We start from the raw sequence: 13,226 nt of genomic DNA, 5'->3' as shown, positions 1-13,226 counted from the left end.
AGCTCGTTTGGTGGCAGCGGCGGGAGTGCGCGGGAAGACGGAGGGACGCAAAGCTGTCGAAGCTAGAGTTGTTGCTCGGGAATAGGAAGAAGAGAGTCGGATGGACGGTTGAGGACTGTTATGTATGGCAAGACAAGGATGATTAGCTCGAAATGAGGGGCTGGAGGAGGGGCAGCGATTCGGTTTTATAGTGGGCGAAATTATGCCCCGAGAAGGCGGGAATGACGTTGCCGCGCCGCGCCTGACTGACTAATCACACCTTTGGCAGCAGCAACCTTTCCTTTCCTCTGGGGGCGTGAATGCAGGAGAGGATTCTGGGCTGGTTCTATGAGGGCAATTTTAGGTGCTTACCAACGAGAACGCAGAGCCCGGAGCAGTGTAGATTGATTTGTCAAGCGCAGAGAAGCCATTTTGGTATATATTACAGTAGCACCGGCAATTGGTTGGGCTGATAAAACTGGACTCGACTGGATGCGCAGAACCGTGAAGAAGCGTGGTTTTTCCCGTCCCCAAACACCGGAGGCTTAAAGCGGCGGCACCGGATGACGTGATCGTGGCTTATCAATCTGGGCGGTCTGGACTATTGAGTGCCTTAGGCATATAATGTGGGCCTCTATCCAAACACTATCCGAGTAGTAAAATTACAATAGCTTGCAAGAAATATCAAGCAAGATAGCAGGGCAAAGACTATAGCCTTCAACTGCAGGTCTATCAGAAAGCCACAGAAAGAACACCATACAATAGGCCGGCCGTATACCAAAGATGACGCAACTCTTCAAAATCTCGCCGATGGGGGGTATCAACAAACACGACAAAAACAACAGCAAATTCGAAGCCGCCAACAATACTGTAGACAAGTATCAGGTGGCTTAAGGGCAAAGGAAAAGAGGCCGTCAACTGAGCTTCCTGGCAGCCTGGAATACATAGGATCGCAGGTCTAGAACAGACACAAAGGAAATAAGGAAAAAAGCCAAAGGAGTGACATCAACGTAGGAAAATATAAGGAGCGGCGCGGAGTGTATACTCCAAAGGGGTGTTCAAATATTCAAAGCAGAAAGGTAGAGTGGGTATTTGGCGAGACTTTCATGAGTAGAAGCCGCGGCGGCATCATCGACGCGCCTGGGTATTAGTGGCGGTGTCATCATCGGCAGGGAAAAAAGCCTGGCCCGACTGTTCTTCAACCGGACTGGCTTCCTCGTCAGCTGAGATGGGGGACAGTGCTGAGATGGTCGTGACAAGTCCCGCGGTCGACTGGGGCCGCACAGCTGGGTTAACAAATACCGGTCGTTTGGCAACATCTTCGCGCCATGCTTCGCCCAGTGCCTGCGGCTGAGGAGCAGCAGAGTCCTTGCCCCGGCTCTTGACCTGGTCAGCAGCAGCCTCACCGCTCTCGGCGTTTTCATCAGGACAAGCTCCGAAACCGATGAACTGTGCGTCAGGGTTCTCGCCCTTTGGCGGTTTCTCAAGACCATCCTCCGTCCTGTTTCGGGAGGAGCTCAGGCTGTGCCGTGCAGAATTAGGCTGCCTTTGTGAGATACGGCGCAGGAAGTGGCCCGACATCCATGACCCTTCAGAGTCAACAGAAGCCAAGGACTGAGACAGAGGTAGATTCTCGGGATCTTCCTCGACGCTCTCAGTCCAAGATTGGTGTTGATTCTTGGCTCCATCAGAGCCAGAAATGGGGTAGTGAGATCCAGTCTGTAGATCGGGCACCTGGTCTTCGGCCAGGGGTTCGTCCTCGACCTCGGGGATATCCGGAGACTGGAGGCGGGAATCGGGTGGCGAAAGGAGCTCATCGCCAAAGTGCTCCGTGAATTTGGACTGAGACCGTTTGAACGAGCTCGGGCCAAGCAAGACTTTGGGAGGAACATAAGGAGCAGGGGCTGGTGTTTGTGTGTGGACCTTGAAGAAGGATTCGTGCGAAACGTTCTTCGGCGGTGGGGGACTGCGGTTTGGGAAGCGTTTGCTATAGCTTCGCTTTATGCGGGAGCTACCGCGACGGAGGATGGATGTGATCGCGTTGACGTGTCCGCTGTGGTCGGACAAGCGCCGTTCCGAACCAACGTTTTTCGAAAGATCAGACACGGATCCCCGTGTCGTACCATAGAGCTGGGAGGAGTCCGGACTCTGTACTCCCTGTCTAGACGGTGCAATAGAGGGTGAAAGTGTGCTGCGAGATATGGTCATATCTTGGTTAGACAGACCAAAGCTAAAGCGGTTGCCGGCTTTTCGCTCGCGAATGGAGCTATCATCGATGTTACCGATAACATGGACACTTTCTTGAGATTCGCGAGCATCGCTCACACGGGCTCGGGAAGTATCTCGCAACCATGACCCTTCAGTCTCGCCAGACAAGAATGCCTCTGTTTCCTGAGTTGTGGGTTGGGATTGTTCACGAGGACTAGAGCGCCCGCGGTGGCTCGAGGGCTCCTTGATTGTGTCTTCACGAGCATGAGAAAAGCCGATTGGCGGACCAGACTTAGGCACCCTTTGGGCATTGCGTTGCAGCTTTCGAACAAGCTTCTCCTGGTCTTTTATCTGTTGTCGTTCCCGGCGTCGCTGATCCCTATCCATCAGTTCCCTCAACGAGCCTGCATCGAGGTCATTGGCCAGCTCATCGACACGTCTCTTAGAGCGCAGGTCCTCATCGGAAACCTCGAGGCCAAGTGTAGGCGACTTGTTTCTCCTTTCGGCCGGCTCGGGCGATTTCTGATGCCTGGAGTATGTTGTTCGCGGTGACTCCACGTAGCGGATGACAGGGCGAGGAGTCCAAGCAGCGAATCCATTGACCTTGAAGGTGTAGGTCTCAGAGTAATCCGACAGCGACGAAGCAACAGACTCTTGAATCGAAAGACTGACATCAGAACGATGCCGGTCTAGACGTCGACTCTGAGCACTATTATTTCGTCGATGATCGATTTGCATGGGATCACCGTGGGAAGGAGTGGTAAAGCGACGAGGGATATCAATTGGCATCGACGACATCATTCGAATCTCGCGCTCCCTGGCAATTTCATAGGCCTTCCGCTTGCTCAACCTCTTCTTCAACGTCGCACGGTTTTCATGGCTGCGCTCTGGTTTGCGAAGAGACGTGTTCGGCGACAGCTGTGATTGGGAGTTCGGGGCAGACGAAGGGTGGAAAGTGTGCGCTTTCGCCGGACGGTTACGCTCATTCTGGAAGCCGGACGAGGAGTACTGATTATGCTGGCTTGTCTTTGACGCATTGTTCAAGTTGGCCGGGAAAACGTCGACAGGCTGGGAGTAACGATTCTTGCGACGTTTCGAATGCTTGCGAGACGGCTTTCGACCTAGGGTGGCCTCGTCGAAGCTGTGACGAGGGCCTTGCGACATGGCGACGTCTTTTCGAGTATTTGAATCCACCTGAACAGTATTCCGCTTACCCTTGCGACCAAACGGCCATATCGCCATGACGTTGGTTTGGTCCGGTCGACGAGTCGATCGCGGAGGCCCCTATTGCCGGATATTCGAGCTCGAAACGAAGTTGGGATTCATGGCAGTAGGGTAAGACACGCGATCAGATGACGGATAGCTTGAGAGACAGCCGAGGGTAAGCGTGAAGAACAGGAAAAGATGGAGGGCCTGAAGTTTAGTTCTTACCAGAAATAGGCCGATAGGCGGATCGAGGAAGGTTTGGAAGTAGGATCGAAGGTGGAGTAGAGGCTGGGGCTCAGTAGAAGTAGAGCTATGGTATGAGGTGAGAGTAGCAGCAGGTACCTCAGGTAGTAGTTGTCGGAGCAGTCTAGCCAGCAGCAGCTGGTAGTACAATCAAACGGTCAAGAAGAGTAGTGTATGACTCGTATGTCAACGTCAGTGGCAGTGGCAGTGAGTGGCGACTTGAGGTTCCCACGACTACAGGCCTCGACGCATAATAAACAAACAGCGAAGTAAATGAATGGTGGGATAGTTCAGAAGGAGAGGGGAGAAAGGGGGGAAAGGGAGAGAAAGAGAGAAAGAGACGAGATGAAGAAAGAATTAAGAAAGAGACCCAGCGATGATGTACGAGCGATGACGGAGTGCCTCCAGCGGTCGGGTAGGAATAGGAATAGGAATGGGCTATCTTATTTAGGCTTGTTATTATTGCTCTGGAGGAGACAAGGAGACTAAGAGACTAGGACGGACTGCTAGCCGTTTAGTTACACTGTTGTTGACAGCGGGCCGGGCGGAGAGGGTTTAATTACCACTCAGGCCCAGACTGTTCCGCTGGAGCATCCACCCGATGTCTTAACTCTCTTTGTCTTACAGTTGGTACTCCGTAGTCAGTTGCCAGTTGCCCCCATGTCTCAGGACATGACTGATGATTCTGACCGAGTCGAGGCGGCGCTGAGTTGATCAGTGATATGGTCAGATCAGAAGGGCAATCTCATCTCCGTCCACTGATCACTGCTCTGATCTCACGAGTCACGCGTCTTGACGCTGATCTTGCAATTTCTTCACGGGTGGGGAGACTCCAGACAATGTCAGCCCAATGGAATCCCAGTGACGGTACCTGCTTTAGCCTTTAGGGGCCGCCTGCCCATTTATTGCTGATTCTCGCCCCTACAGACTCCACATCAAAGCTCCATTCTTAGAACGTCCTTTTGGGGAAAAGCTCAACAAGCCCAGCGTATTACAATTACAACGCACTGGGAAAAGTGGCTCTGCTGATTCGCTGATCTCCCGGAAATCACCCATGTATCACATGCCCTAGTGCCTTGCCTGAGGCCGTCACCATAATGGACGTCGCGATCTCTACATAAAGTGGGATTATTTTTATGGAAGAAAAGTAAGTGGATCTTTGCTAGTATCTGACATTTGTCCAGGACTGCAAAGTGGGATGTGGCTCTGAGGAACACAACCCTACACAGAGTAGGAACGAGGGCAGAATAAGTCATGCATGGGCCATCTTGGGCATACACCGCATGAACTCGCACAGCATACGGGGAAGGCCAATTTTCCACCGGTCCATCCAGACGGTATTTAAATGTGTTCAGGGCCCTGGTAATAATAGGCTAGGTGTCATTCTTATTGATCCCAGGGCAGAAATTGTATTCAAGGTCACGGTGTGCTTCTCGCTGCGGATATATATCGAGCGGCTAGTTTCACCCTATACTCTTGAAATCGGTGCGCCTTTTGACTACAGCTCCACAAACAGCACCGAACACTTATCGTCAAGCATCCGTCCTCAAAGCGAGCACTAAGCCTAACAGTAACCGCCATTTTAACCCGTGGTCATTGGCGGGAGATGTTCGGGCTTTCAAGGAGCCTGCATCGAGGGGCTATGCTGGGACCAATAATATATTTGGTAACAAAGTACAGTTTCCAGAAAATTGCAGAATTTACAAGTCGAATCTCACGCGTTATCCATCACGAAATCTCTTCCTGTCACATATTGGCGCATGGGATCCTTGCCCTTGGACTCGGGTATCTCGTGTGCTGAGGTCGATGGCCGATGATCCTCTATACCTTAGCAGGTCCAATATAGCGCCTATCTACTCTGTAGAGAGCACAGCCATTAACATTTTCTCACGCAAGACTCCGTATCAGTCTACACTACTACTGTACCAAATGCAGAAACGCGCCTTCGATTTCATTTGCCGGACAAACCCTGCAGAACTCCATCAACCGGGGATGACGCTGAAGGGCACCACGTCTGATTTGCGTTGGCAGGAGTCACATATACTCCTGCTACTTACGACTTAGTGCCCTGTGGCTGGTATACTACTGGTACAACGGTGCAGTAGTACACTGCACACTGCACACTGTACCGTACATGGACTGGAATACTACTCACGCGCGCATGCTGCAGAATCAGTTACCATAATACTTGCTGATTGCTCGATTTTGATCCTATTTCCTCGGGATGGACTTGTTTTTCTAGTACGTTTTTTTCGTTGTTTGTGAGGGCGCAAACCGCGCAGAGGTTTGTTTCTGCTTATAGGATTGATCATTTTCTCATTATCTCGTTATCTCACATAGATTGATATCTTATCGATGGGTAAGCATGAAAGATGACCCTCTCATCACGTCTGCTACCTCATGATGCGGTAGGCCGAGTACAACACTAAGCCTGATGTAATAGATACCAATTCGCAACGTCAATGGGCCGGAGGACTGCTGTTCAACACAATGAATGCCCATACTTGGGCGAGCCTTGAGAGATCATGATTCCGTGCACCACCTGGAAGTATGACTGTGAGAAAGCATTGGGCCCAGAAGTCGAACAACTGCTACACTACCCTAACTACCCCGACTCAGCCGCCGCAATCCAGGACATTTGCCAATGCTGACTGAGATCAACTGATGCATGACAAGAATAGAAAGAATTGAAAACACGCCCAGGCTCATTTTAAAAAGCCAACAGAATGCCAGCGGTGACCGGTCAAAGATGTGAAGGAGGACCCCTCCGTTCCAGATTCCAATGCGGTGTCATTAATATGGATGGATTCCAGCCCCGGGGCGGGGAGGTACACACGTGGCGACGCCTGATCCGAACGATTGATTATAACGCCTAGCCGGGCTGATGGACAGGGTTCAAAGATCGGTATGGAAGGAAAAGGTTTAACCGAGTGATCGCGGAGAAGTAACTGAGATGAGATGGGATGGGATGAGATTCGTTATTCGGCAATAATGGCGCAGTCTATTATTGTGTGGAAGTCGAGGGACGCTTTCTCAGCCTATTTGGCTCGCGCTCAAGAACCCGATATCGCCGGCCTATGCTTAGGCGCCGGCTTAGGAGACCCCGTATAGACCAGGGCTCGCGGCCCTCGGGGACAGGCTGGTGTTCTGAATCTTGTCGTCTGTGGTTGTTGGAAGTGGCATCGGGGTATGCGTAGAAGTCGGGTTGGTCCGCTCGCAGGGTTATTAGCGAGTCTGCGCCCATGGTCTGAAATGAAATGTAGATACGCAGATAGACGGGATAGAGAGTGACGCAAGGAGCGGGAGTGTCAGTGTCTGGTCTAGCCCCGGTGTACTGCAGCTTTGAGGGGTAGTTTCGGAGCCGTTTTGGGGTTGTCTTTGTTGAGGATAGACGCCGTCCGCGGGAGAAGCTTGGACTTTTGAAGACCAGGTATTTCGATGTTGTGGAGAGGATGAGGCCGATGCCGAGCGGGGTTCCGAGATGGGCTTGCGTGTATAGACCCAGGAGGCGGTGCTCTCGCGAGATCTGTCTGTGGGACTCTATACTCTCTATACTCTGTGCGAAGTGAAGAGTAGTGGAATTACAGTGTATTGACTGTACGAGCGTATGCTATAGATCTGATGACTACCATCTGCAGAGCTAAGGTCGTTTTAGCATCATCGAGCCTGAGATGCCGCGTTCATCCGAAGCGCCCTGCGCCCCAATGGGGAGCGGATGACATCACGTGTGGCTCATCGAATTGCAAAGGACCCTTACTCTGTTCCCAGCTTCTATAGATGGAGAAGTAAGCCGTTGGAATCTGTAACAATGAGAAGAATTGCTGTTTTCACCGCTAGACTCTGTCCCCAAAGCATATCTGATCTGATATAGTATCTATACCACACCGCTGGATTAGTACTATGGTAGATTAAAGAGACTGAGACATACCCACCAGGTTCCGATAACCAAGAGCATGTCTCATTTCCCCTCTAACAGTCCAACTCTTGCCTGAAGAATCGCGACTCCCCGCGCTGACTCGTAAAGCCTGCTTGCAACAGTCTGGCCGAAGATCAGAGCGAAAATAACTTTCAAGACCTCAATGTCCAAATCCAGACCCGGTGATCACTCGCCACCCTCACCCCAACAAATCAAGTCCAACTCGTTCCTCGCGCGTGACAAGATTCCGCATCCAGCCGATCTCCGTCTCGTCACTCGTAAATAACCAGGCCTGTCTTCCGATCCGTTATACCCCGCCTCTTTCTTCTCTAGTCAGAGTGTAAACTTTGAACAAAGCATCACGTTTGGCATGTATAGCTTGGGTTTACTTTGGGCGCCCTGCCCTCCGCTCTTCCGGGCTTTTGCTGCCTGAGTGAGGGAAATATGACCTGTCCAGACTCCAGTGCCCAGTGTCCCCGACTCCCCGGTACTAGCGGGTGATCTCGTTTGTTGGGCGTGGATTCCTGGGATGATTCACATACTTGCAGAGTAGTTTCCGCCACGGCCTACCTTACTCTCTCCCTCTGTGCTACTTTCGTAAACATCGACATCCACCTTATCCTTCACTTGCTCACGGGCCACTGTGTTCGACCACCACTACTATCCCTCTCGAACCGAGACAAGATATTACTACATACTCCACCCATACGAACTACTGACCGACTTTGTCGGGGACCATTATACCTAGTCCAATCCATCCAGATGGCGGCCCTCTGGCTTTTCGTAGTATTCGGCTACCTTCTCCTCTACGCTTTTGCGTCGATGCAGACGCAACTCCTTGATTCGCAGGCTTTGCTCCTGAAGCACATAGCAAATTGAATGAACCACGCGAGCAAATACGAACACGGGACGATGGAGGAGGATATGGGATTTGAGTCCGGTACCGTGAACTTCTTGGAACTAGACTCCGTGCGTGCTGAGGGCCGCTTGCGTTGGATGTCTTTCGATATGCGAGATGCGATATGACTTGGTGAGACGAGAATGGGAATTGGAATGATTTGCGTGATTCAGCTGGACCGGAGGGATTGGTTCGGATGGACTGGAGTACGGATGAATGCTCGACGTGGACGACCTTCAAGCGTGATGCCCGCAACATGAATAGAATGACTGAATGAATGACGATTTCCAACGATATGGACTGTCTGGACTGCTTGAATATGAGATACGATGGAAGATTTGCGGGACAGATCTACGACATGACGGGCATGAATACGGCCAGCCAGAAAATTGCACAGGGATAGGAGTTCAGGGTTATGCAATATTTTTGATAATTCTCTACTCTCAGGGCTATACGGTGACATGTCCTAGTAGAACGTTGTATCTTATGGTGCATAAATCGTAGATAGTACAGCGATTATTTTGCTCTGATGCTTCCAACAGCACCAGAACAGTCGCTTGCAGCAATGAGGCGCTGGTGGAACTGGTTATATGTACCCAACGAAGTCACGGGAGCACAAGCCTGCCAAATCTCTGCGCGCGGGCATGACATGCTGAGCAGTTGTACAGGAGACTGAAGCTGGGTTGACAGTGACTGGCAATCGGCTTTCATGTGTTGCAGCGCAAGGCGCTGGCTATCCTGATGTGCCGTGTATGATTTGCCAAAAGCTAACTAGCATCTCACAAGCTAGAGGTGTGCATTTCAAGGATATCAGAACCATATTTTGATCAACTCTTCACTGACAGCACTTGGCGTTAATACACCGCTGTCCGTGATTAACGCAGAAATCAAATGAGGAGGCGTGAAGTCCACGGATCCAGCATCAAATTCCGAGTTCATGACTGGCGGCGTAGGTTTTTGCTGTTGCTTGGCGGTCTCGACATCTTCTTGCGTCTTGAAGTCGATAACGTGTTGTTCGATGGGCAGGTCATATTGTCCCAGCGGGTAGACTCGAACGAACTTGTGGCTCTCGGCCACGACGTAGAACGGCTTACCCATAGCCTTCGCCAGTAGCCCAATCTGGTAGGTGCCCATTCTCGATACTATGCCGCCATTCTCCACAACGCCCTCCGCGCCCACGATGACAACGTCCGCCTTTCCGAGTGAATATGCCACAGCGGACTCTGGGATGGTAGCAACAGGAACGCCCTTCGCCCGCAGCGCACGCACTGTTTCCATCCCCTCCGGCTCCGCGGTGGGGTTCTCGATGTCTCCCTTTGGCGACGAAAGAACGTAAATTACTTTGAATCGAACTGCTGACGGCCCTCCCTTCTCGTCGGCAGCCTGCTGCAGTAACGAGGCGACAACTCTTGACCCACCGTTGGTCAATACTGTGCTCCCATCACGAACGAAGCCTCTTCCGAACGCAGCAATCTTATCTCGGCTTTCCTTTGCACGTCGAATGAATAGCCGGCTGTTGGACAGAAGGTGTGCTCTAATAGCGTTGAAGTCTCCCGCTGGCCCTAGCTGTCCCGGTCGCTGTAACGTGGTAATCAAATAACGCTGGAAAAGGTCGGTTCCCGCGGAGAGTCCGATAGGGTTGGGGATGGAGTTCTTCAGATGTGTGGTTGACTTTTCGAGGAGGTCGAGTGTTTCTGATATCGTGGATGAGGGGGAGTGTGTGAGAAGGAGTACTAGAGCTTCGATAGCCGCGATTGGCATGGTTATATCGGGATCTGAATGAAGCAATTCATTGTATGTTGCGACAATGCTGAAAGCGCACTATTAGTACCACGATGAGGGGGACGCCATGAAGTACTTACTCAAACGGCTTTTGGGCATCGGCGGTTGCCATTATGTATGTGTATAGGTTAGAAAGCTCCTAGCGTATTCACAGACTTTCTTAGGTGAATCGAACACGGTTCTGCGCAGAGTATCGCTCCTGTTCACAAGCTTGCGAAGAGTCATCGAAAAAGAAGCGTCGCGGTGAATTTGCATTGTTTGCAGCCGAGCCCCTCCAGAAAGCCCCTAGTCCGCTTTTGTCCCAATGTTGCCGGGCGGGCGTGACCGGTGTAAACAATCACAGGCCACCGACACATTCTCTTCGCCGCAACTTCTTTTGCTTGTGTTTCTTTTCTCACCATTCGAGCTTGGAATAATCAGGGCAATCTATATAAACCAATGGCGTATAGCTCTCGAATGAGCCAGCAATTTCACGGCTCCCAACAGCATGGTCGGGGAGGCCGCAAGAAAGAGGACGAAAATGATGCGCTAATGCGCCTGGTACGTCTGAGACCATCATGCACCCACCGCGTCGCCTACTAACAAGAACACCTAGCCAGATAAGGAGATTGCAGGATGTATCAACGACATTGGGATTCCGTTCACCGCCGCCGATTTGATCAAGCCGAACGCTCAGCAGGTTCAAATGGTGCTAGAATGGTTCGCAGAGCTCCTTATGAATACCACGCGTGATACCGTGGAACCAGCGATGCGCGCAGCGGCGGACGATATATGCGGCGACTTTCCTGATATTGTGCCTACCGATACGCGGAATTTGATGGGCTTCTTTGCAAACTTACGGAGACTGATGTTAGAGGTACTTGCCCCTATTCTTTTTTCGACGAACGTCGCGACCGATGGTTAATTTTGCTTTTGAACAGTGCGGCGTCAATGACTTTACGTTCACTGATTTAACAAAACCTACGCACGACCGCCTCGTGAAGATATTCTCTTATCTCATCAACTTTGTTCGATTCCGCGAGTCTCAAACTGCTGTTATTGATGAACATTTCAACAAGACGGAGAAGACGAAACAACGGATTGATACACTCTACGCTGAAAACCAGGACATGGAGCAACGGCTTGAGGAGATGCGCCGCAATCTCAAAGCCAACGAGGCAGAAGTGAAGGAAAAAGTGCAAAGGAACGATGAACTCAAAGCTCGTCTGCGAGAACTGGGTCGTAGCCAAGAGCGAGTAGCCGAAACTCTCGAGCGGGTCAAATCTGACAAGGGAAGGAAGCAGAACCAGTTGAAAGAGAAAATGGAGAGAACAGTCAAGGCCCGGCAAGAGGTGGATAAGCTGCGGCCATATGCTATGGAGAGCCCTGCAACCCTGCAGTCGACCCTAAACGACTTGTCGGAGAACCTTTTACGTGAAAAGGCTCAGATCGATGCCATGGAAAAACGAGCCAGAGCATTGCAGACTTCGTCAGACACATTCACAGTCGTCAGTAATGATGTTCAGGCGTGCGTCAAGCTCCTTGATGATATCTCTGCGGAACTCCAGAAAGAAGAGGATGAAGAGAACCGATATTTGAGAAATAAGGAAGCGATTTCCGATCGAGGTAACAATGTCAGGGAAGTTGAACAAACGGAGCAGCTGCTACAGCGGCAGTTAGCTCGCTGGAACGAGAGAATCGAAGCATTACGACACAATGCTCGCGAGAAGGCTGAGGCGGCCCAGGCGCAAATGGAGGAGCTTCGGCAGATACAGAACCAGCTCCGAGATGAGCGGGGCGAGAAACAACGCGACATGGAGCGAAGAAGAATCCGGATTGAGCAAACCGAGAAAAAGGTAACCTAATATTATCGCCCCCCAACAGATTATGGAAGTCCGCTAACACACTTGTAGATGGCCGACCTGAAGGAGAACATTGAGAGCGAGATCCAGAGTGCCCATGACGAGTATCTCAAGTTGGAATCCCACATCAAGCTATATATCACGGAGATGGAAAAGAGTTTGTGATAAGCGGTGTTTCATCTTATATCGGAGTTTAGGCTAGGTCAAGGATACCCGGGTGTTTATTGCACACTTCTGTTGAACTTATTGGTATTTTCCGCGCCGTTTTCTCATGAAGTCATGATATGGTCTCGTCTACTCAAATTCGCAAATTGGAACCACCGCTGTACGACTCGTCTGACAGGCACTGCCCTTCCAGTCCAGTAGTTGCCCTCGGGGCCAGCACGTAGAGAGTTACTGAGCAAGGGCACATCCACATACCACAGAGCCTCACCAAGCTCCACGTTCGTTGGATCTTGAGCATCCCGGCACTCGCAAAGCACAATACTAGTATTTGTCCTCGTAGAGACCTCAACTGCATTTGCTAGCGTCCTGGACAAGCCCTGGGCAGAAAACTCCCTGGTGGAAAGATGTAGCCCCAAAGGATTGAGTATCGCCAGCAGCGCTGTCAACCTCCCGTTCTTCTGGGAGACTGGCACCCGGCCATCCACTGCTGTGGTGAGATAAGCTCTCAGATGCTCCAGGGTAGGGCAAAAAACTGTTCTGACGTTGCGAGACTTGGAGAGCAAGCCCAGGGTCTTCGTCAGCAATTGGTGGTGGCCGACAGACTCGGTCGTTTGATACTGCATATTAGCGACGAGCTGTTCAAGGAACGACTCTCGCGAGGCACAGATAATCAGTATGGTGAATTGCTGGTCGCCGTCGAGGATATATTGCAGGAAATCGGTGACCCATTGCGCATTGATTACACGTCGTATAGGCGCCATTAATGTAATGATTGACCAGAAATGCTGACAGAGGCAGAAATTGGATTATCAAGCGATTGGCCAGTTGTTCGTCTTCGCAGTAGTGTTGTTGTTGTTGTTGTTGCAAAACCAGTATGTAGATGCGGGCGTCGGGGAATAATGATGCAAGACCGCGAGCGAATGAAGCGAGGGCCGGAGAGCTTTTCGTCACCTGCTCCGCGGCCTTCTTCCGCCAACTCCCCACATCA

General features: G+C 51.2%; 4 protein-coding genes across 4 annotated transcripts; 1 reads left to right on the top strand and 3 right to left on the bottom strand.

The window, feature by feature from the left end:
- Nucleotides 1–517: 517 nt before the first annotated feature.
- On the bottom strand, nucleotides 518–3,676 carry BDV17DRAFT_240167 (uncharacterized protein). Its single transcript, XM_073755949.1, has 2 exons — nucleotides 3,619–3,676; nucleotides 518–3,550 (listed from the first exon to the last, which is right to left on the bottom strand). The coding sequence occupies exon 2, from the start codon at nucleotides 3,427–3,429 to the stop codon at nucleotides 1,108–1,110; it is 2,322 nt and encodes a 773-aa protein (XP_073618429.1). The 5' UTR covers nucleotides 3,430–3,550; nucleotides 3,619–3,676; the 3' UTR covers nucleotides 518–1,107.
- A 5,308-nt stretch (nucleotides 3,677–8,984) lies between these two features.
- On the bottom strand, nucleotides 8,985–10,428 carry BDV17DRAFT_240145 (translation initiation factor eIF2B subunit alpha). The gene is made up of 2 exons (XM_073755948.1): nucleotides 10,313–10,428; nucleotides 8,985–10,260 (listed from the first exon to the last, which is right to left on the bottom strand). The coding sequence occupies exons 1-2, from the start codon at nucleotides 10,342–10,344 to the stop codon at nucleotides 9,261–9,263; spliced, it is 1,032 nt and encodes a 343-aa protein (XP_073618428.1). The 5' UTR covers nucleotides 10,345–10,428; the 3' UTR covers nucleotides 8,985–9,260.
- A 161-nt stretch (nucleotides 10,429–10,589) lies between these two features.
- nuf2 (kinetochore-associated Ndc80 complex subunit NUF2) lies at nucleotides 10,590–11,173 on the top strand. The gene is made up of 2 exons (XM_073757010.1): nucleotides 10,590–10,772; nucleotides 10,828–11,173. Exons 1-2 carry the CDS (start codon nucleotides 10,671–10,673, stop codon nucleotides 11,134–11,136), a joined length of 411 nt encoding a protein of 136 aa, XP_073618427.1. The 5' UTR covers nucleotides 10,590–10,670; the 3' UTR covers nucleotides 11,137–11,173.
- Nucleotides 11,174–12,209: 1,036 nt separating this feature from the next.
- On the bottom strand, nucleotides 12,210–13,209 carry BDV17DRAFT_240130 (uncharacterized protein). Its single transcript, XM_073755947.1, has one exon. It carries the CDS (start codon nucleotides 12,997–12,999, stop codon nucleotides 12,343–12,345), a length of 657 nt encoding a protein of 218 aa, XP_073618426.1. The 5' UTR covers nucleotides 13,000–13,209; the 3' UTR covers nucleotides 12,210–12,342.
- Nucleotides 13,210–13,226: the final 17 nt, after the last annotated feature.

This window comes from Aspergillus undulatus, assembly GCF_047715775.1.
Source record: "Aspergillus undulatus strain CBS 261.88 unplaced genomic scaffold BDV17scaffold_9, whole genome shotgun sequence".
NCBI classification, from domain to species: Eukaryota; Fungi; Ascomycota; class Eurotiomycetes; order Eurotiales; family Aspergillaceae; genus Aspergillus; species Aspergillus undulatus.
The sequence above is the reverse complement of the archived record's forward strand: the minus strand, read 5'-3'. Positions and strand labels throughout refer to the sequence as shown.